The sequence below is a fragment of the Botryllus schlosseri genome, chromosome 12 (genome assembly GCF_051294905.1).
Source record: "Botryllus schlosseri isolate E-star chromosome 12, Bs_hap1, whole genome shotgun sequence".
NCBI lineage: Eukaryota > Metazoa > Chordata > Ascidiacea > Stolidobranchia > Styelidae > Botryllus > Botryllus schlosseri.
Genome location: NC_137247.1, coordinates 16,262,443 through 16,288,657, shown reverse-complemented (window position 1 = coordinate 16,288,657; position 26,215 = coordinate 16,262,443). Strand labels below are relative to the sequence as shown.

Genomic DNA, 26,215 nt, shown 5'->3' with positions numbered 1-26,215 from the left:
CTCAAATCCCATTGTCTTCGCCATTATCGACGAGAAATGACTTTGAAGTGACATTGCTGTCGTTGAAATACATTCATTAAATACGATTTATTTCTTGTATATGTGGATAAATGGGCGAATAATATCGATTCAGCAATCCGGCCCGCCAAGTAGCCTACTTGATTTTCCTATATCTGGCCCGCCGACTGGAGAAGTTGCCCGCCCCTGATTTAGGAGGATTTGTCCTCCATTTTCAGGAAATCGAAAATGCCCTCCAAGGACGGCTAAATGTCCTCCTTTTTTGAAATCCACCCTCCTTTATATCTCCGACTGCCAGCGTAATGTACAGACTGAACACGAAAACGCCATCAATGACGCGAAGTCTGTAATGCGGACGTTCGTGCAGGGCACTCGGGAGTATGACTGGAAAATGACCTATATTTTGTCAAAACCACTGCAGTATCGTAAGATGGTAATCCAGGAGTCAAGTCGGAAAAATGACTTTTTTGTAGTCAACACAACAAGATTTCTTGAACAAATTTTAGAAGTTTTCAATTCCTGTAATCTGACTTTATGATTTTAAAAAAGTGTCCTCCTGGGGCCTACGATAGATGGCAGAGCCCGTATTCCAAAATATGGTAACCCTACCGTTGCCATACGCGAGTAGTAGGAGTAACGCCGTAATTTTTACCGCAAATATAAGCAGAAGTAGCAAACCTATAGTACAAATGAAAGTACAACGTGAAAGGTGGGCTGATTTCGAAATCACAAGATCTTTCCGACTAACGCAAAATGACTAATGATGACGCTACAAATACCGGTACAATCTTCAAAAATATATTCAGTTATCATGATAGGGACTATTTATTTCACATGCGATAATTCCACTCGGAAAAGTGATGCAAACTCATATTAAAATACTTTCTACTTTTTAAATCTAAAAGAGTAAAAAGGCAGCAGTTTTGGCTTAAAACCGTAGTTTTACAATTCAAATCTGCTTTCCAGCCATGTTCCCTTTAGCCTCTTCCTGAACAAATCATCGAACTCCGCAGATTGATTGATGGTGAAGTAATTTTTCCAGTCTCCGATTTGACCTTTTCTCATGAATTTGACCTTGGAGAAATCGAATATACCGGCCTCGTTCATTCCCTGGTGGTTGGTGCATTTGTTATTTCGCATGCTTTCGAAGGTGCAGTGATCCGCTATCGCGTTGATTTGGTCCTCTGAGAGGTCGCGGCCTAGAAAGTCGGCGATGGACTTCACTTCGCGGGGCAGATCCGCCTTTAGAGACTCGTACGTGGTGAAATAAATTCGACTTGGATCTTTTTGGAATTCCTGTTGAGATAACAGTGTTGCAATAGTATTGTGAGAGGTCATCAGAAGTAATCAGCGTTGCTGTTTAAGTAGAATTAGAAGTTACACGATAAATTCCTACTGAAATATCAGTAAAAATAGCGATTTTGGAGTCATGTCACAACTAAGTCCACTACATGGAAGCAGACAATGAAAGGGATTAAAGGCCGAGGGGTCGCATGCATTTAGCAGTTAGTCGTGCAGAGGTGGTCAAAGTAGTCAAGACGGCTACTCAAGTAGAAGTAGAAGTAGCGACGAAAAAATCTACTCAAGTACGAGTAGAAGTACTTCTTCCATAAGCAACCCAAAACTACTTGAAGTAGAAGTAGAATTTCCTGACTTTAAATCTACTCAAGTAAGTAAGTAGTTGTGAAAACGATCGTAATTCGTTCGTATGGATTGTCAAAAGCTGCAAATTGAGCTATGTGAAAAGTGCCGAGCTTGATTCATATTGATTCATACCTGGAGGTATCCAATTTGCGACAGCATAAACATTCGTCCGGGTCATGGAATTAAAATGATAGTATTGATATGGAAATGCGATACTAATCCTATGTTTACTCGAGCAGCAAGTTTTAGAAAATACCATGGTATGGGCAGCACCGTAACTGCCGCACCCCAAACCCCCCAATTGGGGGGGGCGAGCTCGAAGGGGGCCCAAAATTATTTCGTGAATTAGCATAAATCATAGAGCATTTTTTCAAAATTTTTGCAATTTTTTCAAAATTTTTTCGCGCTGCGCGCGAATCCAAGTTGCCATTATCTTTATTATTGGGTATTGGGCCATTACCGCGCCACGACCCACCAAGACATACCATCAAGATTTAGGCCATATAACATGCGACTGCAAGAAGTGTGCCAGAACGATCGGCAGCGAGAAAACCTTGGCCGAAAATGTCTATGCCCGTATGATGCAGTGTTGGGATGACTCGAGTCATGACTTGACTCGAGTCAGACTCGAGTCACCTTTTTCGTATGACTTGACTTGACTCGAGTCACTTTGCAAAAATGACTTGACTTGACTTGACTCGGCGCATCAAAAATGTGGATTGACTCGTGACTCGGAGCAAAATTCACGAGTCAATTTCAAGTCATCAAGTAATCGGTGTCGATAAAAATCACTGTATCTTCCATATGTTCGGATTGTTCGCGAAACCCGTGAGAGCGACAAATCAGTCAATGATCGTGTGTTTCACTGAGCCACCATTGTCTCACATATATAAAATGACCACACACGTAGTAATTGAAGCGTACAGCTTAGGTTGTCGAAAACTAGTAGTGAGGTATTTTAATAGCATAATATTCATTTCTGTTTTCTGTTCTTATACCTTAACCAAACCTCTTGTTTTATTGAAATTGAATTGTAATATATTTTATATACCCCTCAACCATTGGTGTAGGCTCGAATGGTATCATATCAACATGTAAATGAGTAATGTATTGCATCTTATCAATTCGTTTTTCAAGTTTAGCTGGTGACTATAAACTGAGGCTATGCAATTACTTACGTACTTGAACAGTTCTACGTATATGCCTATATGAGCGATACAGTGCCTTATTGCGTGTATATTTAACTTTATATACGTTCATCGGTTCAGAAGCAATGACCACATCCATCTGTTAATCAGACAGCTAGCAAAATGCAATGACGTAATCATGCCTCATAATTCGAAAAGGCAATTTGACTTGAATTGTGACTTGACTCGAGTCATCTCCAAAAATCGAGTGACTTGACTTGACTCGAGTCACCTTCGAAAATCGATTGACTTGACTTGACTCGAGTCAAAATGTGCAATGACTCGAAATGACTCGTGACTCGAAGGTAGTGACTTGATCCCAACACTGGTATGATGACCGAAGACTTCGTTATATATACAAAATACATATAGGTTTAATTGTCAATAGGCGCCTAAATGACCGGCGCCGAATGTTCCTGTCTTTGCAATCTGAACCTCACAAGACAAATACCATCCCGCTGGGAAAAATTTTATGCCAGTGAAGAAATACCAATTTGAAATCGTGTGTGTCTCTTAGTTTAGAAGCCTACGATTCTATATTTTTTGATATAGCAGACTGGAAGTCACGAAATAACATCATGTAACGAAGTCATATCAACGGGTCCGCCCGCCCGAAGATGTTTAATTAGTATTTACGGGCCCTCCCGTTTTCAAGACACTTCACTCAGCTCTACCGGTAAATCTAATTACGTGAGTAGAGAGGACAATAAATTGATAGCGTAATATATATGCAATCGCCGATTTTATCATAAATTATCGAAAATTTTCGCGCCTCGCGCTGCTCACAATACAGTACAGATGATTTCGTGAAAAACGCGAACAACGTGATGGGGGGGGGGGTCGTTTTACACCCTATGGGAGCCAAAGACCCACGTTTTGGGGGGCCTGACGAGGTACTGTTTCGTTCCTGCCAACGGGTATACGCCCGAATATGTTTAATTATTACTGAGTGGTCCTACATATTCAAACACACCTCACTCAGCGCTACCGGCAAATCTGATTACGTGAGCAGAGAGAAGATAAAAATTGATAACAATATATATGCAATTCCCGGTCATACTGACCGATTCAATCATGAATTCTAGAAATTTTCCGCGCTTCGCGCGCTTAGGCGACAAAAGCTGTTTCACCAGAGAAACTTCCAATGAATATGATAAATAGTGGTAAACAGTATATCGCTGGAGGGGGGTCTGGGGTTCGGCCTATAACCCTATGGGGGGCCCAAGACCAAAGTTTTTTTTGGGGGGCTGACGAAGTGCTGTTACGGCCCTGGGTGTGGGGCACTCCCCCATATTATAAGGCCCGTAGTTTAGTCTAAGATCAATACGGAGAAGTTGTATAGGATACGGTGTAAACACTTTGCGAGATTAGTAAACATTAATAAAAAAATATGGTGGATCGTAAAAATATCATATTGTGTAGCTTTATTTCTGGAAATTAAAGGCATTACTACACTTGCTTTTATACTTTAACATGTATGTTATCCAGACCAAAGAACTGATATCAATTAGAACTGAAAGTATGTGATGATGGGAATAGAAAATGAAATATACATACTATATACTTCTAAAAGCGGAAAATGTATTTCATGTCTTTAGTCCAGAAAGTTTCAAAGGTGGAATGCAAAACAGCTCTAAAACTAAAAAAGACTCACAGTCCTTCTTTGCAGATTAGGACACGCCATGGACTGTTAGATTACGACATGATAAGTAGATGCCGAACATCAGTTTCAAACGTTATGAGCCACATATACTTTGATGAAATATTTCATATGGACGAAGGGGGACAATGCGGTGTGAACGCCAACCAGCTACTTAAATTATATTCACCGATACTTTCATAAAATCATACTGGTTACTCCGTATCTATACTGAGCGCGAAGCGCGACGAAAATTCTGGGCTTTACTAAACTAAATGTTGATACTCCGTGAAAACAGCCCCGAAATTCCTCAGGCTATCCTCCTGACCGGAGCATTAAACTACTTCTACTTGACAAGCTGAAAATAGCGACAAGTAAGTAAGTAGATCACAAAATATTACGAAGTAGAAGTAGAAGTAGCGAAAATCAGATCTACTTGAGTAAGTACCAGAAGTAGAGGAAAACTACTTGAGTACTTCGAAAAAGTAGAAGTACTTCGTTACTGACCACCTCTACTCGTAGGAGGCTATAAGTTTTGGAATTGCATCAGAATCTTCACGAAAAAAGCAAAAATTACTGATGGCATTCTTATAGGTACAATTTTCAAAATTGGAAGTGGCGAATGACGATAAGTGGAAAGTAGTTTGAACGCAACCGCTGGAGTAAGTATAGAGCAAGTATTATCATGCTGAAAAGTGTCGTCATGCATCGTGCGCAGCATATAGTTCAAAATAGAATAACAGTAATGACCATGACATTTTTGTTGTATTTCTATTTCTTTAATAAAATATTATTTATTTTGTATTACTATGCTCGCCGCCCATGTTGGAGAACACAGCGTTATACCGACGTAAAGATTTATAAACCTGGTTGTTTGTTAGACCGTGTGGCCTATTTTACATCGAAATTGAATTCGTGCGGTCCGTGGCCTGTACGAAATTTGAAAACTGGCCCCGACCCGTTTTGAGTTGGCGACCCCTGTTCTATACCATATACGCTATCTCGACATTTATCACGCTAACTGGTCGGTATTTCACTATATCGATTCCAATTCTCTACTAGTTGCTGACGATTACCCCTGACGAGTCAGCCGAGTCAGCCGACGGGTTACACCAGCGTTTCGCGAACAATCCGAACATATGCAAGATACGGTGATTTTTATCGACATCGATTACTTGATGACTTGAAATTGACTCGTGAATTTTGCTCCGAGTCACGAGTCAATCCACATTTCTGATACGCCGAGTCAAGTCAAGTCAAGTCATTTTAGCAAAGTGACTCGAGTCAAGTCAAGTCATGCGAAAAATGTGACTCGAGTCTGACTCGAGTCAAGTCATGACTCGAGTCATCCCAACACTGGTAGGAGGAAGGATATCGCTCCCGCCATAATGAATTTCCTGACTAACGCCCTGATATTTCCACTCGCTGTGGAATTTGTCCTCGCGACGAAACCATACGTTAGAGTTTAAACTTTGTAATTCCACCCCTAAATGCAAAAGAATACTTGGATATGACGAACAAGGCCACTTGCGGTGTATTCACAAAACCAACATAATTAACAACAACACTAAACTTTAATATAATCACAAATTCGATGTCCAATCCAAATCCGACTTGAGTTATGTTTCATGACAATCCAAATTCAACTGGAATATGACAGGTTTCTAATAAAGAAGTATCATATACCAGAACAGCGATATTTGTGAATGTGATTTAATTTTACGATGATAATAACTGATACTCATTCATTTTGACAGGCCGATATTCAGATCTATTTTTATGTGGAGAACAAACGTGGCAACCATTCATTTACTTTGATCATTATGAGTGACGCATTGTAAAATTCCAGGTACAACATGGATGCAAGAAATCGTTTGGCTTATTTGTAACAACGCCGACAGAGACGCTGCAAAACAGACAGTACTGACAAGACGAAGTCCCTTATTGGATCTTATAGACGTCGGAGACACGCTTGGTTTTCAATCGCTTGAAAAATGGCCATCTGATAATCAGAGGTTTGAATAGATGTAAGTGACGTATGAATATTGTATGTCTGAATAATGAAAATTCAGAATCATCAAAACCCATCTACCCTTTGAGCTTCTGCCTCGAGACGTAGTAGTTGGAAACAAAGGGAAAATTGTGTACGTGGCTCGCAATCCTAAAGACGTGTGCGTGTCTTACTTTCATTTTCATCATATGGTTTTCTCTTGCCCTAAAACCGGAACATGGGCCGAGTTCCTGACAAATTTTAGCAATGGGGATGTTGCACGCGGTGACTGGTTCGCCCACACCATGAAGTATTGGGAGGTAGGTCAATTGGAACGATTTCATGTCCATGAATTCATTTTAAGATCCAAGAACCAGTGTCCGGACGCGGCCTACTTTGTAACTTACCAGCCGTGAGCAGCATGTGCCGCTTACGTACCGTATAATTATATGGTAGGGTTACCATCTATTGGAAATATGAAAAGAGGAAACTTTTTCAAAATTTTCAGATTTGTAATACCGGAGACAAATGATAAATTTGCTGCACTTCGTATGGTTGGTTGACTAAAGAAAGAAGAAAAAAAGGTCAACTTTTTGGCTCAGCCCTAAAATACAGTTTTTATTTCCCATTGTCAGTTGGATGACTATAAAAAAAATTAAAAAAAAAAAGTTCAACTTTCCGGCACTTCATGGCTAATTTACTGGATTTCAGTCAAATTTAGCTCTGTATTTAACCAAAATTCTCAAAAAAGAGGATAAATCTCAAAAAAAGAACATTTGGCCGTCCTCCGAGGACACTTTCAAAAAAGAGGACAAATCCTCATAAAATAGGACGTATGGTAACCCTAATATATGGCGATAATAGTGGTGAGTAGTGTAGTCGATCGCTCGTGATGTGGCAGGGGTTCTTATGGGCGGGGGGGGGTGAGGTGCCTGAAAACCGGGGGTGGTGAGGTGACCCTTATCTCTTATGGCGGGGGTGGTGAGGTGCCATTGTGTCTTATGGCGGGGGTGGTGAGGTGACCCTTATCTCTTATGGGCGGGGTGGTGAGGTGCCGTGAAAACTCGTGGTCGTGACTCGCCTTTTTTGCTATAGGCGGTGGCGGCGATTCGCCTGTCGTGTATTCTTACGGGTTCTGTGGTGATTCACCGTGTTCTTATCGGCGCGGTCGTGATTCGTACTTTCAGGTATCTCTCGCGTGGTGTTGAATATGCACGAGTCACCAACAATAACCGCACAAACGGAAACGTGGCTTGTTGTGAGGATTAAGTAGTGCGACCTATATTTCGAATGACCTGCGCGCTGAATTGTTTCCGTGCAGTTGTGTGCTACTATCGATTATTACACTAGACCGGTCAGTGTGAAATAGTTTGATCGTAAATTATGATATATGATGTCGTAGTTTAGTCGTACCAGATGACCGATCGTGTTCTCTTTCCTCGCTATTGATTGCTACCTGAATAATACTTTCGGCTTATTCACACCGCTGTTTCGCGCCTACAGAATAGTCTGCTGTTCACAGTCACAACTTCATCGCGATAGCACAATTTTCACACCTCGATCAGTAGAACAACACCGCACTAACCCAGTTGTCGAATCACATAGGTCAGACATTTTACGCGAAATGAAATATTGTATTGTGGTATACAAATATGCAAACTATTCTTTCAATTCAACAAGTCTGGTTAACGAATCGATTTTCAAGCTACCGACACAGTTTTTAACACGAGTGAGTTGATATTTCTTCCCGGGTACGAGCGAGGCTTTGTTCCATTGATCCAAAACCACCTCGCCAGTATCATCCTTCAATGTAAAACTGTATAATTTCAACTCCTTTCCGACACCAGAATTGACCGTCTTCTCCTCTCGAGAAACACAAGTAGCGGCGATCGAGACGTATTCATCTTTATTTCCGTATACCGATTCACAGGTCAATAATGGGTATTCTTCAGTCGTATGTCTCGATTTTCCATGCAGAGTTACTGACGAAGCCCGTCCCAGTAATACAGCAGGTTTTCCAGTAAACTTGTCAATTTGGACCCAACCGGATTTGACCATGAGTTTTTTTCGTTTGGAGAATGCTTTCTCACTGACCCCGAACAATTCACGATTGAAACACGTGAAAGATATCTCTTCGTTATTGCCGTCGATTGGCTAACGCCACCTCTTTTGGGTGATGAGACGAATTTGACACCGACGTGAAAATTTGAAGTTGCTCCGACTTGCATAGTGTTGACGCTGTTCGATGTCATATCGTTTGATAAAGTGGGAGTCATCAGTGTAACTCACTACACAAATCAAGTTGAATCGTATTTGAATGTATTGATTCGACCCAACTCAAATCCTATTAACGCGATCTGTTGAATCCAACGTAACCTGAATATTACTGACGCCAACATTCACCCTCATCGGATCATTCACACATTCCACGCCGCTGTTTTAACACTTATAGAATCAATACCAACTATCTCTGACCCGATATTATTCAATCATTTTGGTAATTTGCCAACTTTAAATCCATTCGCGGGATGTACTAAAGGTAAATCCAAATAATCCAGAATGAAATATTTGGACTTTGACATTGTGTGAATTGAAATAGGATTGACAAACATGACTACCAACTTTGATCCAGCCACATTTCAAACTCAAAAGAATTATTCACAACATTAACAATTGTTAAAAATCTAGTTTCACTTACTTGATTATATCATTACAACTCACAAATTTGAATTAATTCATCCTGGTTGTATTCGTATGCTCTATCTTTTTATTCAATTGTAAAGGTTGTTACTATTCTGAAGACAAAGTATTTACTAATCGGCGCATATACGATTTGACTTGGACATATTATATTTTGAGTATACGAGATTTGAATGTCTGAACAATAACTGAGAATTAATTTATCACAAATAAATCCGTATATTACAGCGTAAAAGATATTGGGGTGTCAGCAACTCTGTACGGTCGTAGTTACAACCACATTAACTAATCTACCCAGGCAACTCGTCATGATCATTCCTGAAATCAACACAAACACGACCACTGACTTGAGTTAACCGCGAAACACCATCAAGTTTTAAATCCGCTTGCAGCTGACGGATTATTCGAATGCATCGATGGGGAATATTATTGAACTCGTCGGTATTGTTACTTAAACAAATTACACCGACTGCGAAAGTTAATATCGAATGGTAAGACTTGATCACATATTTGTTGATCACAGACATGACGAAAAAAACATTACCGAGATTTTATAAACTAGTCATATTACTCTACACATCTATCAATATCAAAATGCGAGTCATCCAATTTTTCTACTAAAGTAACATTGCACTTTCGGATTCGAATTCGGTATAGTCATACAAATTGTATTAAATCCAACATCAAAACAAAAGGAATTTTTTTTTAGTTTATTGAAATCAAATCATTCGTCTTCGACTTGTGCTTTTCTAGATTACCCGCGACAATTCGTTTCGAGTGAGTTGTAACCAAAGTCAAGATATCTTTGTGTCCACAGATATGGAAGATGAATATAGCTAACGCAATCACGAATCGACGTTTCGGAGTATTTCACGGGTGTAATAAACTTGTTAGTGTCACCTATCTAAAAGTACGCACGCGTTCGATTTCCATACCGACTGTTGCGATGTTTAGGATTCACTCACAATAACCACGGGTGAGGATTTAACATCAATGTCGTTACTGTCGGAATTTGCGACAGAGAATTGAAACATATGCACTTTACAGAGTGTGAAAATATCACTTTGAGTATCGAGTACCGTTCGAAGCTAGCGATCAATTCTTAATCATTTCAGTAACTCCCCATTGTGCGTGCTAAATGTAAAATATCGCGAGGTTATACACTCTAAGACTTTGATTATTGTAAAAGTAAATTGTGATATGTTTGTTAGATGCATCCAATTCAACTAGAAGTGTCTAGTATCCAACACTCGTAATATCAAAAAAGTACTTGCTACACTGTTATTTGCTAAACGTGTTTTGCATTGTTGTTCATTTCTAGTATTGATTGAAATTGTTTTTGAACCCTCAAATAATAATTCCCGACATGAAACTAAGCCGCCGAAAGTCGTTACCATCACAAAAAAACAATTTGCACGATGTTTACTAAATGTATCCTATAGTTAGGTGTACTGGAATTATTTGTAAAACACACACACACACACACACACACACACACACACACACACGATCAGAGAAATTGGAAATTTTTCCGTTGTCATTCGCTAAAGTAAATGTCATCACAATACTCTGTCACTAAAAGACGTTACTTGGACGTGCTTGAATTCTAGACATAGTTCTGATTTACCCAACACAAGGCCCAAGGACAACCCTAGTTTCAGCCGAACACAGATATCCAAAATATCACACACTTCGCTATTCCTAAAGCACAAACACACGATACAAAATAATACTTGTTGTGTTGTTGCGGCATCATCACTCAACAATATCACCCTCAATACAAATGATGTTTATGTGTAACATACTATTGATTTGAACCACACCCACCTGACGGAAGAGGATTTACTCAATCTTTACAAAATGGATATTGACCAACATCACATCACCGGATTGTATCTGTTCCGCTGGATACGAGTTATGTTAGTTTAACAGTAAACAAATTTCACCCTCTTGGATTATGAACTCAATGCGTTAGCAGTCATTCAATATTTTGTTTGTGTCAACTAGTTACTTGGTATGTTACTCCACAACTCTTACAAAAGTACGAAGGATATTAACATCGCACTAAGTAATTAACTTTACTCGATATTCTCGCATTACGAAACTAAAGAATGGTTGGTTAGACTCTACAAACTGTTTCGATATCACAAGACCTTTATTGTCTGAATGGGTGTTCATGTGTCTTAAGAACCAAATAGTTCAACACAGCACTAGTACCAACAGAAACATCAGAGTTGTTTACACAAAAGTTTGTATGCGTGCAGTATGCGAATACCATGTGTAAGTCCAGCACAATTGTGGTATCCATCCGGGTTTAGTTAACACAATTTACGACACCGAGGTCACCTCATCTTTCGTAAGACAACAAACCAACCAAGGTTTCAGGATATGTCCATGTCATAGCAATAAATCAGCTACTCCAACAACAGAGTACATATGTTTTCTAGTTACGGTGCTTACATCTTACACACAAATCAATCTACTTTGCTAACAAAAAGTACTGGGTCATCAAGTGATTGCCCTAACAACAAAACAGCTAAACGTACTATCATACAAAATGGCCGTTATAGTCACCAACGGTACATGGTACAAGTAACAAGTCTCGAGAATCCAGTTATTGAAAAAACATGAAAGTGTTTCTCCTGCGCCAAGTCGTTATGTTGACGAAAGCGTATATTGTAATATCATGATCGATTTGCATTCGTTGGTCACAAAATGTCACTACTCTAAATAATTATTTTTCACTCAAACACAAACGCATACTTGTCGCCAATCGTTTTCATCAAGCACGAGTTCAAGAAACCTGCTACGACATGAATTGTTATTTTTTTATGTTGTGTAAATAGGTAATAATTAATTTTAGTAACACTATATCAACATCATCTAGTTGCGCGAATAGATTTACACGTGGTCTTGTGGTTTTAATCGAAGTATACAGCACGGTCTAATGTAGAGTCATCTCTACTGTACAGCAACTCGGTAATCGAAATGCATTAAAATTTAAACAACGATCTTGTTTCGTCGCACCAAAAATATGTTTACTATCGCGATACTCTGCACAGGCCGTGTAAATCCTTTTCACACTCGTAATAGTATACCAACAGCTACCGGCGACAACGTTTAACAATACCAACGACACTAAAAAACAACCATTCGTGAGGTGAGCGTCGTGTCGAAAGGACGTGTCCTAATCAAGGGAATTAGCTTCGACAAGAAGGCTGCAGCGCGTTGGGATAAGTCTCTTCAAGAGAACAGTCGTTTATATTTGCATTACCTTCCTAATAGTCAGTGTTGTCTGAGCTCGTATAGTTGATGTCAGGTAAAAAAAGGAGCGCAGAAGCGCTCCGCAGAAGACCAGCTCAATGGACCTGCTTCTAAAGAACCAGCTCCAAGTAACTCGGCACAAACTAGCAATTCAGTTATCGTCAAGGGTATAACGAGACAACTACGAGCTTTCAACCCATTGGTCATCAATAGACAACTGTATCAAGTATTAGGCGGTGCCTACAAAGATATCAAAGTGCTTCCTTCCGGCGACTTATGCGTATTATGCGCGAACTACGATCAGGTCACGAAACTGCTGACGTGCACTAACCTTGGTACTACTGACAAACCAATAGAGGTACGAGCCGAGCTGTACAAAACGAAAACACCCGAGACTCGGGGAGTTATATGAGATGTTCCTATGGATTTAACCGACGAAGAGATCAAAACTGAATTAGAAATGCACAAAGTGACATTTGTGCGACGGTTTTCCTATAAGTCAAACGGACAGTCTAAGCCGAGTCGATCTGTTCTGTTATGCTTCGCATCAACCATATTACCAACTGTGGTCAAAATTGGCTTCATGCAATTTCGCATGCGAGTTTATAACCCACCTCCAACTAGATGCTTTAACTGTAATCGGTTTGGGCACAAGTCTAAATACTGCCGTAGCACACAACGTTGTACCAGATGCGGAGAACAGCACAAATACGAGAATTGCGACAAAGAGCCAAGATGTGTGAACTGTGGTGAGAAACACTCTGCGGGTTACGGAGGCTGTGTGCGTTACCGACAGGAAGGGAAAATTAACTCGATAATGACACAACAGGGAATAGGTTACTGGGAAGCCAGACAACAATACACTTCAACACAAATGACGCCAAACACTCAATCATATGAGGAATTCCCGACTCTGCCGCGCCCCGCTGCAATTAGCATTCATCATCAAAACTCGACACCTGTAGGAAACAGTGCAGTATCATTGTCCACAGCCAGCACTCCGAGGAGAGATGCATACTCGACTGACAATGCTCCTAAAGACAAAGAACAAAGCAACACGGTAGCCGATGGCTACATCTCCATTGCCACAACAGAATTCTTCCAATTTATAGCAGACGTGATTAAAAATGCATTCATCTGCATGAATGAAGGTACAGAAATAAACATAGAATCCATTGTGGCCAAGTCCGCAAAATCTTTTCTCGGTATGTCTCCACCCAATACAGCTTCGTCACATACAGAAAACACCCCCAATCGATCGACACCGAATACACCCGCGTCAAACACAGAAGGCACGCCAAATCGAGCGATGTCTAATAACATCGCGTCAAATACAGGAAACACGCGAAATCTATCGATTTCATCACATCGAGAGCTCACGTCAACATACAACAATCAACACGCAGACAACGAACACGCAAATTTTGAGTCAGTCATGGACTTGAGCATATCAGACCCAGCGAATTCACCATGTTAAAAATCATGCAGTGGAATTGCCGCGGGATATATAGGAAAGTGGACGAACTCAAAAAGTACATTCTAGACTTGGATAGCAAGCCGGATATTATTGCTTTACAAGAGACGCATCTGGTACCAAAATACTCTCCGAAAATACCGGGTTATGTCATTCTGAGGAAGGATAGAAATATCCATGGCGGTGGCCTATGCATGTTTATAAGGTCGCGAATCCCATTCTTAGAAATGAAAACAGAAAATGTACAGCCAATCGAGTCCCAGATCATATCAATTCAAGGCCTTACAATAATGAACGTGTACATCCCGCCTAACAAAAAACTCTCAAGATCACTCCTGCAACGATGTTTCAGTAGATGCACAGCGAAATTCGTAATACTGGGAGATTTTAACGCGCACCATCCTTTATGGGGTAGTAGCGCGATGAATTCCTGTGGAAGACACATGGGTCATATTATCGATAGCAAAGACATGGTAGTGCTGAATACCACAGTCCCAACTAGAATCGATTTGTCGTCTCCCAACAGGGGCCGGGCGTCACTGTTGGATTTAACGATCACTTCAAACGGCATCGCAAATAGATGCACTACCTACGTCACCGAAAATCTTTTCGGAAGCGATCACTACGTGATTTGGAATCGAATTGATCACAAAATTCATGTAAATGATGTGCATCTTGAAACGTGGTCTTTGCGGAAGGCGGACTGGAAAAATTTCAGACAGATGAGTGAACACAATATACTATCGAAAATCAGAGACGAAACAGAGCCTCTATCTCCAGAGGAATTTACTCTAGCTCTTACTCAAGCCGCGAAAGCTACGATTCTGCTAACAAAACCATCAAACAAACCAAGCGTCCCATGGTGGAATGCAGAGTGTGCAAAGACTGTACGTCTCAAACGCGCAGCCTTTCTAAAGATGAAACGGAGCTTCCAAGTAGACGACGTGGTAAACTTTAAGCGCCGAAGGGCTATGGCGAGGAAGACTATCATAACCGCAAAGAAATCCTACTGGGAATTTTTCTGTAGTTCATTGAACAGAACAACGAGCGTCTCGAAGGTGTGGAGAGTTATCCGCTCTATGGGGGGTAGTCAATCCTGGAATGTGATTAATGCGCTGAAGAGCGACAATCTCGTTTTCACTGACGAAAAACAAATAGCAAACGCTCTTGGAAAGCACTTTGCATCTGTATGCGGGAACAAAAACCTTGGGCAGGTAGAGCAAACAAGACGAAATATATTTGAAGTTGATAATGTAACCCCGCTGCTACAGGAAATCGGGCCGAACTCTGGAATAAACGCACCCTATACAATGGGCGAACTGATGGCGGTAATCCGTCAAAGAAAAGGGGCGTCACCCGGTCATGATGGAATTTGCCACCAGATGATACGAAATGTGTCAAAAAAAACAGCAATTGAATATCTCCGAATAATCAACAAGTCATGGAGCGATGGAGTATGCCCTTCTTCTTGGAAGCATGCAGTGGTAGTTCCGATCCACAAAAAGACAAAACCCGCCTCCGAGGTTAGCAGTTACAGACCAATCTCGCTCACCAGCGATTTATGTAAAATTTTTGAGCGTATGATTTGCAATCGGCTGGCATGGTATCTGGAAAGTAACAACCTCCTCCACCCTGCGCAGAGTGGATTTCGAAAAGGACGCAGTACCCGAGACTGCATCTTATCGCTACACGACGAAGTCTACAAAGCCATCGCAAACAAGAGATACACTATATCGGTATTCCTCGATTTGGAGAAGGCCTATGACAGGGCGTGGCAAGGAGCTATATTATTTAAATTACATCAAATGGGTATCTCAGGAAATGCCATAAGATGGATACACACATTCCTGAAACAGAGGACATTTCAAGTGCACGTGGGCATAACTCTGTCCCAAATCTTCCATAATGACAATGGAATTGCCCAGGGTAGTATTCTCTCGCCTTTACTATTCGCTGTGATGATGAACGACCTTCCTGATAAAATCGCTTCAAGCCTTAACATATACGCAGATGACATCTGTTTTTACGAGTCTGGGCTAAACATCGACACGGTCCGCAATGATACTCAGAAGACTCTCACGACGATCACAAATTGGTGCTTGAAATGGGGCTTGAAGATAAATAGCGCCAAATCTGCCGCCATTTTGTTTACGAGACGTCGCAAGTTACCTACCCTTGATATTTTGTCTGGAAACGATCCCATACCCTTCCTAAAGGAATATACGTATCTGGGCATAACATTCGACTCGAGACTATCATATAAACCACACCTACAATCTGTGGTCAAAAAATGCACGTCCAGGATGAATATTCTACGTTGTCTGAGTGGAACTACATGGGGGGCCTCCAAAGAATGCATGTTAATACTATACAGGGCACTGATACGCTCGATCATCGAATATGGCATCGAGGCATATTTCGCTTCGCCGAAATATGTTTCAAAGGGACTTCAGACGCTGCAAAATAACGCATTGAGACTCTGCACCGGAGCAATGAGGAGCACTCCGATCCATGCACTACAATTTCTCTGCAACGAGCCGCCGGTAGAAATGCGTTACAAACAGACTTGTGCAAATTACCGGTGTATCATAAGATCACAAAAAGATCACCCCTGTACTTCGGCCGTGCAGGACTCTTGGCACGAAATATTTCCAGACTCTATCCGATTTCAAACCTTTAATATGGTTTTAAAGGTTGGATGCTTGGAGGCCATAGCAATAGAATGTATACAATATTCACAGATTCCTCCTTGGACGTCGGTAAACAGCACTTGTGACCTCGATCTAGAAATGAAAATCCGCGAACTCACTCATCCTCAAGCTATGAATATCGAATGCAGGGAAATAATAATGGAGCGATACAAAAACTATTTTGCTATTTATACGGACGGTTCGAAAAATGGCGCCGGATGTGGATCAGCTTTCTATGTACCCAGTTTTGAATTTTCGTATAAAAAATCATTGAGCAGGCATGCGAGTATATTTACGGCGGAGCTGACGGCTATCAGAGACAGTCTAGCCTGGGCTTGTAACAATTGCGAACCTAACGTACAATTAGCAATTTTCTCGGACAGTAGTAGCTCAATAAAAGCAATCGACAATCGATCCAAAGATAATGAATTAGTTCGGGATATTCACTTGCAAACCATCAATTTATCGGAAAGGGGGTCAACAGTCACGTTTGTCTGGATACTCGCACACAAAGGACTTGCATATAATGAAACTGCCGACAAACCGGCAAAGGAGGCATCCATGGAATCAGTAGAATATCCAAACATGGTTCCCCTCATGGTTAAAGAATGCCAGGCCATCGTAGCAGAATATTACAAGGACTTACGGCGTAATGCCACTAAGCAAATGAGCTAACTCGGCAATGACGAGATGGAGTCACTTCAAGCGACTTTTCATAAGCAAACTCATTGGAGCCGAAGAGAGAACTCGATCTTGACCCGATTGTACACCGGTCATTGCAGGCTAAACAAACACTTGTACAAACTCAGCTTACACGAAAGTGGACTTTGTGCGGAATGCGGTGTTCCGGAAACGGTGGACCATTTTGTACTGTTCTGTAATAAATACTCCGCAGAACGGACCCATCTGATCAAAGCCGCTCAAAAGTATCGAACACCGTACACAGTATTTTCTCTCATAGTAAATCAGAGAACGATTCAACCGTTAATAGACTTTGTGATATTGACCGGAAGAGACATATGACAAATATTGACCGGAAGAGTCCTATGACAAGGGATTTCAGGAATAAGCAGTAAATACGGTTCTGGTGCACAAAGCCTTAGCAGCTAAGCACCATTCAACTCAAATACCCACCCACACACTAAAAAACGATACCTACCCAAGTAAAATTACCATTTTCACCTGGAGGTCGGTCGTTACCCGAGTAGAAATACCATTGTCCTTTGGAGATTTATCGTTTACCCAGTGTAACAATCCCCTTTTCACTTGGAAATATATTTTTTGACCTGGATAACAAACCCCTTTTCACTTGGAAATCTATTTTTGCCCTGGATAACAAACCTTTTTCACTTGGAAATATATTTTTTCTCTTGGTAACAAACCTTTTTCACTTGGAAATATATTTTTTCTCTGGGTAACAAACCCCTTTTCCTTTGGAAATCTATTTTTTCTCTGGGTAACAAACCTTTTTCACTTGGAAATATATTTTTTCTCTGGTTAACAAACCTTTTTCACTTGGAAATATATTTTTTCTCTGGTTAACAAACCTTTTTCACTTGGAAATATATTTTTTCTCTGGGTAACAAACCTTTTTCACTTGGAAATATATTTTTTCCCCGGGTAACAAACCTTTTTCCCTGAGCAACAAACCATTTTCACTTGGTGGTCCGTCGTTTACCCGAGTAAAAATATCATTTTCCTTTAGAGATCCGGCGTTTACCCAGTGTAACAATACATTTTCACTTGGAAATCTGTCATTTACCTGAGTACCAATACCGTTTCACTTGGAAATCTATCATTTTCCTGGGTAACAATACCATTTTCGTTTTGAAAACTAACCACCACACCGGGTCAATTTGATATTTTTGGATGTTGTTACAACGGACAGTGACAACATATACACCAACAGCGACTCCGATACATTTGTGTAATCGCATTTTCACTTGTTCTGGTGCATCCCATCAAAATCGACGGTTAGCCACACACACACACACACACACACACACACACAATAACAACGCGCTATTTCGATATGACTGCAATGTCCGGGTTCGTGCTTTAGATTTTCCAGAATCAATCCGTCTAAAGTTGTAATCCCCCCGACTTTGTTAACTGGTTGATACACGGATAACAATCTTCGGAAAATGTAGGAACGCATGCTACCCATCGTGCGCACGATTCCAGGTTACTTGTGATTAATTTCCTTGCTCACACTATACAGATTATACGTACAGGGATATGTAGCGGTAATCGGTTTGGTCAATACATATCGCCCCATCCAGTATGGAATTACAAACCCAATACAGGCCAGTTCATAACCGGATCCGGATATTCAATGCAAAGCGATAAAGCAGAACCAATGACCAAATGTAATTAAACATATAGATTCACAACCCTTGATTTTTTTTTCGTGAAAAATGACAATACATATCGAATATACTTTACGATTGTTCAACCCTACCAAGTATTCACGTAAATGTGGTTTATGACATTACATACAATGTGTCGGTGTACAAATGTTGGGTGTTTATGCATACATCGGTATGACCCATAGACAACATCATCATACCCTCCAGGACTTTAGTCAACTACCATTGGTCTCTCGATACAGCGAACGATACAGTATGCAACACATATCATTAGAGTGATATATCCACAGGTAAATATGGGGACTGGCCACAATAATTGTGCGACGCCGACAAATCGATGCACGCAAGGTGTGGTTGATAATAATTGTTTCATGCGTCAAAGAGACAGCACTCTCTTGTAAAGGTTAACAGATCCCGCAGAAACACACCATTTCGGATTACATTACCAAATCGATTTCAAACTTAAACCGAATCACTGGTGTTGAGAGTAGCGATACCCGATTTTTCGAATATTCATATAGACTTAGTGCGCGATCAGTAACGACACTTATAAACATTGTGAATATTAGTAATTCGAGTCGTGTCTATCTTGTGATGTTTCAAGTTGCTAAAACCATCGAGTGAATCAGTGAACGGATAGTAATCTCGGTTAAATCTCGATACAATTATTGTGGCCAGTCCCCATATTTACCTGTGGATATATCACTCTAATGATATGTGTTGCATACTGTATCGTTCGCTGTATCGAGAGACCAATGGTAGTTGACTGAAGTCCTGGAGGGTATGATGATGTTGTCTATGGGTCATACCGATGTGTGCATAAACACCCAACATTTGTACACCGACACATTGTATGTAATGTCATAAACCACATTTACGTGAATACTTGGTAGGGTTGAACAATCGTAAAGTATATTCGATATGTATTGTCATTTTTCACGAAAAAAAAAATCAAGGGTTGTGAATCTATATGTTTAATTACATTTGGTCATTGGTTCTGCTTTATCGCTTTGCATTGAATATCCGGATCCGGTTATGAACTGGCCTGTATTGGGTTTGTAATTCCATACTGGATGGGGCGATATGTATTGACCAAACCGATTACCGCTACATATCCCTGTACGTATAATCTGTATAGTGTGAACAAGGAAATTAATCACAAGTAACCTGGAATCGTGCGCACGATGGGTAGCATGCGTTCCTACATTTTCCGAAGATTGTTATCCGTGTATCAACCAGTTAACAAAGTTGGGGGGATTACAACTTTAGACGGATTGATTCTGGAAAATCTAAAGCACGAACCCGGACATTGCAGTCATATCGAAATAGCGCGTTGTTATTGTGTGTGTGTGTGTGTGTGTGTGGCTAACCGTCGATTTTGATGAGATGCACCAGAACAAGTGAAAATGCGATTACACAAATGTATCGGAGTCGCTGTTGGTGTATATTAGGGCTGTTCAAAAATAACTTTTTTTCCTGAATCTTGCTGGTTACTTGATTAAATCGTTAGGTTGCCTTAAAAAACGACGCACACCAAATTTGAATTCATTCCGACAAATATTCGCGGGTTACGTAGAGTTTGAAAATTTTGGATTTGCCCAAAAACGCAAAAAAAAAATTTTCTCAAATTTTTTTGCCAACCCCATGAAATTGTTGGGCTGTCTTCAAAAACTATGCAAAACAAATTTGACTCAATTCCAAGCCGTAGAAGCGGAGTTATTCCAGTTTTTCGGTGATAATTCTTGGATTATCCACCAATCAAGGATAATCCCAGAATTATCGAATAAAAACTGAAATAACTCCGCTTCTACGGCTTGGAATTGAGTCAAATTTGTTTTGCATAGTTTTTGAAGACAGCGCAACAATTTCATGGGGTTGGCAGAAAAATTTGGAAAAAAAATTTTTTTTCGTTTTTGGGCAAATCCAAAATTTTCAAACTCTACGTAACCCGCGAATATTTGTCGGAATGAATTCAAATTTGGTGTGCGTCGTTTTTTAAGGCAACCTAACGATTTAATCAAGTAACCAGCAAGATTCAGGAAAAAAAGTTATTTTTGAACAGCCCTAGTGTATATATTGTCACTGTCCGTTGTAACAATATCCAAAAATATCAAATTGACCCGGTGTGGTGGTTAGTTTTCAAAACGAAAATGGTATTGTTACCCAGGAAAATGATAGATTTCCAAGTGAAACGGTATTGGTACTCAGGTAAATGACAGATTTCCAAGTGAAAATGTATTGTTACACTGGGTAAACGCCGGATCTCTAAAGGAAAATGATATTTTTACTCGGGTAAACGACGGACCACCAAGTGAAAATGGTTTGTTGCTCAGGGAAAAAGGTTTGTTACCCGGGGAAAAAATATATTTCCAAGTGAAAAAGGTTTGTTACCCAGAGAAAAAATATATTTCCAAGTGAAAAAGGTTTGTTAACCAGAGAAAAAATATATTTCCAAGTGAAAAAGGTTTGTTAACCAGAGAAAAAATATATTTCCAAGTGAAAAAGGTTTGTTACCCAGAGAAAAAATAGATTTCCAAAGGAAAAGGGGTTTGTTACCCAGAGAAAAAATATATTTCCAAGTGAAAAAGGTTTGTTACCAAGAGAAAAAATATATTTCCAAGTGAAAAAGGTTTGTTATCCAGGGCAAAAATAGATTTCCAAGGGAAAAGGGGTTTGTTATCCAGGTCAAAAATATATTTCCAAGTGAAAAGGGGATTGTTACACTGGGTAAACGATAAATCTCCAAAGGACAATGGTATTTCTACTCGGGTAACGACCGACCTCCAGGTGAAAATGGTAATTTTACTTGGGTAGGTATCGTTTTTTAGTGTCGTTGGTATTGTTAAACGTTGTCGCCGGTAGCTGTTGGTATACTATTACGAGTGTGAAAAGGATTTACACGGCCTGTGCAGAGTATCGCGATAGTAAACATATTTTTGGTGCGACGAAACAAGATCGTTGTTTAAATTTTAATGCATTTCGATTACCGAGTTGCTGTACAGTAGAGATGACTCTACATTAGACCGTGCTGTATACTTCGATTAAAACCACAAGACCACGTGTAAATCTATTCGCGCAACTAGATGATGTTCATATAGTGTTACTAAAATTAATTATTACCTATTTACACAACATAAAAAAATAACAATTCATGTCGTAGCAGGTTTCTTGAACTCGTGCTTGATGAAAACGATTGGCGACAAGTATGCGTTTGTGTTTGAGTGAAAAATAATTATTTAGAGTAGTGACATTTTGTGACCAACGAATGCAAATCGATCATGATATTACAATATACGCTTTCGTCAACATAACGACTTGGCGCAGGAGAAACACTTTCATGTTTTTTCAATAACTGGATTCTCGAGACTTGTTACTTGTACCATGTACCGTTGGTGACTATAACGGCCATTTTGTATGATAGTACGTTTAGCTGTTTTGTTGTTAGGGCAATCACTTGATGACCCAGCACTTTTTGTTAGCAAAGTAGATTGATTTGTGTGTAAGATGTAAGCACCGTAACTAGAAAACATATGTACTCTGTTGTTGGAGTAGCTGATTTATTGCTATGACATGGACATATCCTGAAACCTTGGTTGGTTTGTTGTCTTACGAAAGATGAGGTGACCTCGGTGTCGTAAATTGTGTTAACTAAACCCGGATGGATACCACAATTGTGCTGGACTTACACATGGTATTCGCATACTGCACGCATACAAACTTTTGTGTAAACAACTCTGATGTTTCTGTTGGTACTAGTGCTGTGTTGAATTATTTGGTTCTTAAGACACATGAACACCCATTCAGACAATAAAGGTCTTGTGATATCGAAACAGTTTGTAGAGTCTAACCAACCATTCTTTAGTTTCGTAATGCGAGAATATCGAGTAAAGTTAATTACTTAGTGCGATGTTAATATCCTTCGTACTTTTGTAAGAGTTGTGGAGTAACATACCAAGTAACTAGTTGACACAAACAAAATATTGAATGACTGCTAACGCATTGAGTTCATAATCCAAGAGGGTGAAATTTGTTTACTGTTAAACTAACATAACTCGTATCCAGCGGAACAGATACAATCCGGTGATGTGATGTTGGTCAATATACATTTTGTAAAGATTGAGTAAATCCTCTTCCGTCAGGTGGGTGTGGTTCAAATCAATAGCATGTTACACATAAACATCATTTGTATTGAGGGTGATATTGTTGAGTGATGATGCCGCAACAACACAACAAGTATTATTTTGTATCGTGTGTTTGTGCTTTAGGAATAGCGAAGTGTGTGATATTTTGGATATCTGTGTTCGGCTGAAACTAGGGTTGTCCTTGGGCCTTGTGTTGGGTAAATCAGAACTATGTCTAGAATTCAAGCACGTCCAAGTAACGTCTTTTAGTGACAGAGTATTGTGATGACATTTACTTTAGCGAATGACAACGGAAAAATTTCCAATTTCTCTGATCGTGTGTGTGTGTGTGTGTGTGTGTGTGTGTGTTTTACAAATAATTCCAGTACACCTAACTATAGGATACATTTAGTAAACATCGTGCAAATTGTTTCTTTGTGATGGTAACGACTTTCGGCGGCTTAGTTTCATGTCGGGAATTATTATTTGAGGGTTCAAAAGCAATTTCAATCAATACTAGAAATGAACAACAATGCAAAACACGTTTAGCAAATAACAGTGTAGCAAGTACTTTTTTGATATTACGAGTGTTGGATACTAGACACTTCTAGTTGAATTGGATGCATCTAACAAACATATCACAATTTACTTTTACAATAATCAAAGTCTTAGAGTGTATAACCTCGCGATATTTTACATTTAGCACGCACAATGGGGAGTTACTGAAATGATTAAGAATTGATCGCTAGCTTCGAACGGTACTCGATACTCAAAGTGATATTTTCACACTCTGTAAAGTGCATATGTTTCAATTCTCTGTCGCAAATTCCGACAGTAACGACATTGATGTTAAATCCTCACCCGTGGTTATTGTGAGTGAATCCCAAACATCGCAACAGTCGGTATGGAAATCGAACGCGTGCGTACTTTTAGATAGGTGACACTAACAAGTTTATTACACCCGTGAAATACTCCGAAACGTCGATTCGTGATTGCGTTAGCTATATTCATCTTCCATATCTGTGGACACAAAGATATCTTGACTTTGGTTACAACTCACTCGAAACGAATTGTCGCGGGTAATCTAGAAAAGCACAAGTCGAAGACGAATGATTTGATTTCAATAAACAAAAAAAAAATTCCTTTTGTTTTGATGTTGGATTTAATACAATTTGTATGACTATACCGAATTCGAATCCGAAAGTGCAATGTTACTTTAGTAGAAAAATTGGATGACTCGCATTTTGATATTGATAGATGTGTAGAGTAATATGACTAGTTTATAAAATCTCGGTAATGTTTTTTTCGTCATGTCTGTGATCAACAAATATGTGATCAAGTCTTACCATTCGATATTAACTTTCGCAGTCGGTGTAATTTGTTGAAGTAACAATACCGACGAGTTCAATAATATTCCCCATCGATGCATTCGAATAATCCGTCAGCTGCAAGCGGATTTAAAACTTGATGGTGTTTCGCGGTTAACTCAAGTCAGTGGTCGTGTTTGTGTTGATTTCAGGAATGATCATGACGAGTTGCCTGGGTAGATTAGTTAATGTGGTTGTAACTACGACCGTACAGAGTTGCTGACACCCCAATATCTTTTACGCTGTAATATACGGATTTATTTGTGATAAATTAATTCTCAGTTATTGTTCAGACATTCAAATCTCGTATACTCAAAATATAATATGTCCAAGTCAAATCGTATATGCGCCGATTAGTAAATACTTTGTCTTCAGAATAGTAACAACCTTTACAATTGAATAAAAAGATAGAGCATACGAATACAACCAGGATGAATTAATTCAAATTTGTGAGTTGTAATGATATAATCAAGTAAGTGAAACTAGATTTTTAACAATTGTTAATATTGTGAATAATTCTTTTGAGTTTGAAATGTGGCTGGATCAAAGTTGGTAGTCATGTTTGTCAATCCTATTTCAATTCACACAATGTCCAAGTCCAAATATTTCATTCTGGATTATTTGGATTTACCTTTAGTACATCCCGCGAATGGATTTAAAGTTGGCAAATTACCAAAATGATTGAATAATATCGGGTCAGAGATAGTTGGTATTGATTCTATAAGTGTTGAAACAGCGGCGTGGAATGTGTGAATGATCCGATGAGGGTGAATGTTGGCGTCAGTAATATTCAGGTTACGTTCGATTCAACAGATCGCGTTAATAGGATTTGAGTTGGGTCGAATCAATACATTCAAATACGATTCAACTTGATTTGTGTAGTGAGTTACACTGATGACTCCCACTTTATCAAACGATATGACATCGAACAGCGTCAACACTATGCAAGTCGGAGCAACTTCAAATTTTCACGTCGGTGTCAAATTCGTCTCATCACCCAAAAGAGGTGGCGTTAGCCAATATCTCAAAGGTATATTCATCGACGGCAATAACGAAGAGATATCTTTCACGTGTTTCAATCGTGAATTGTTCGGGGTCATTGAGAAAGCATTCTCCAAACGAAAAAAACTCATGGTCAAATCCGGTTGGGTCCAAATTGACAAGTTTACTGGAAAACCTGCTGTATTACTGGGACGGGCTTCGTCAGTAACTCTGCATGGAAAATCGAGACATACGACTGAAGAATACCCATTATTGACCTGTGAATCGGTATACGGAAATAAAGATGAATACGTCTCGATCGCCGCTACTTGTGTTTCTCGAGAGGAGAAGACGGTCAATTCTGGTGTCGGAAAGGAGTTGAAATTATACAGTTTTACATTGAAGGATGATACTGGCGAGGTGGTTTTGGATCAATGGAACAAAGCCTCGCTCGTACCCGGGAAGAAATATCAACTCACTCGTGTTAAAAACTGTGTCGGTAGCTTGAAAATCGATTCGTTAACTAGACTTGTTGAATTGAAAGAATAGTTTGCATATTTGTATACCACAATACAATATTTCATTTCGCGTAAATTGTCTGACCTATGTGATTCGACAACTGGGTTAGTGCGGTGTTGTTCTACTGATCGAGGTGTGAAAATTGTGCTATCGCGATGAAGTTGTGACTGTGAACAGCAGACTATTCTGTAGGCGCGAAACAGCGGTGTGAATAAGCCGAAAGTATTATTCAGGTAGCAATCAATAGCGAGG

At 39.8% G+C, this 26,215-nt stretch overlaps 1 protein-coding gene across 2 annotated transcripts in view; it reads right to left on the bottom strand.

The window, feature by feature from the left end:
* Positions 1 to 590: 590 nt before the first annotated feature.
* The window catches only part of LOC145452961 (sulfotransferase 1B1-like), a 44,567-nt gene continuing 18,942 nt past the window's right edge, over positions 591 to 26,215 (bottom strand). Inside the window, exon 5 of one of the 2 annotated variants that reach the window (XM_080331088.1) lies at positions 591 to 1,314. In XM_080331088.1, coding sequence (XP_080187214.1) covers positions 961 to 1,314 — 354 coding nt within the window. In that variant the 3' untranslated portion in view covers positions 591 to 960. The remainder of the gene's footprint in view (positions 1,315 to 26,215) is intronic. The other variant, XM_080331090.1, reaches the window with a different exon arrangement.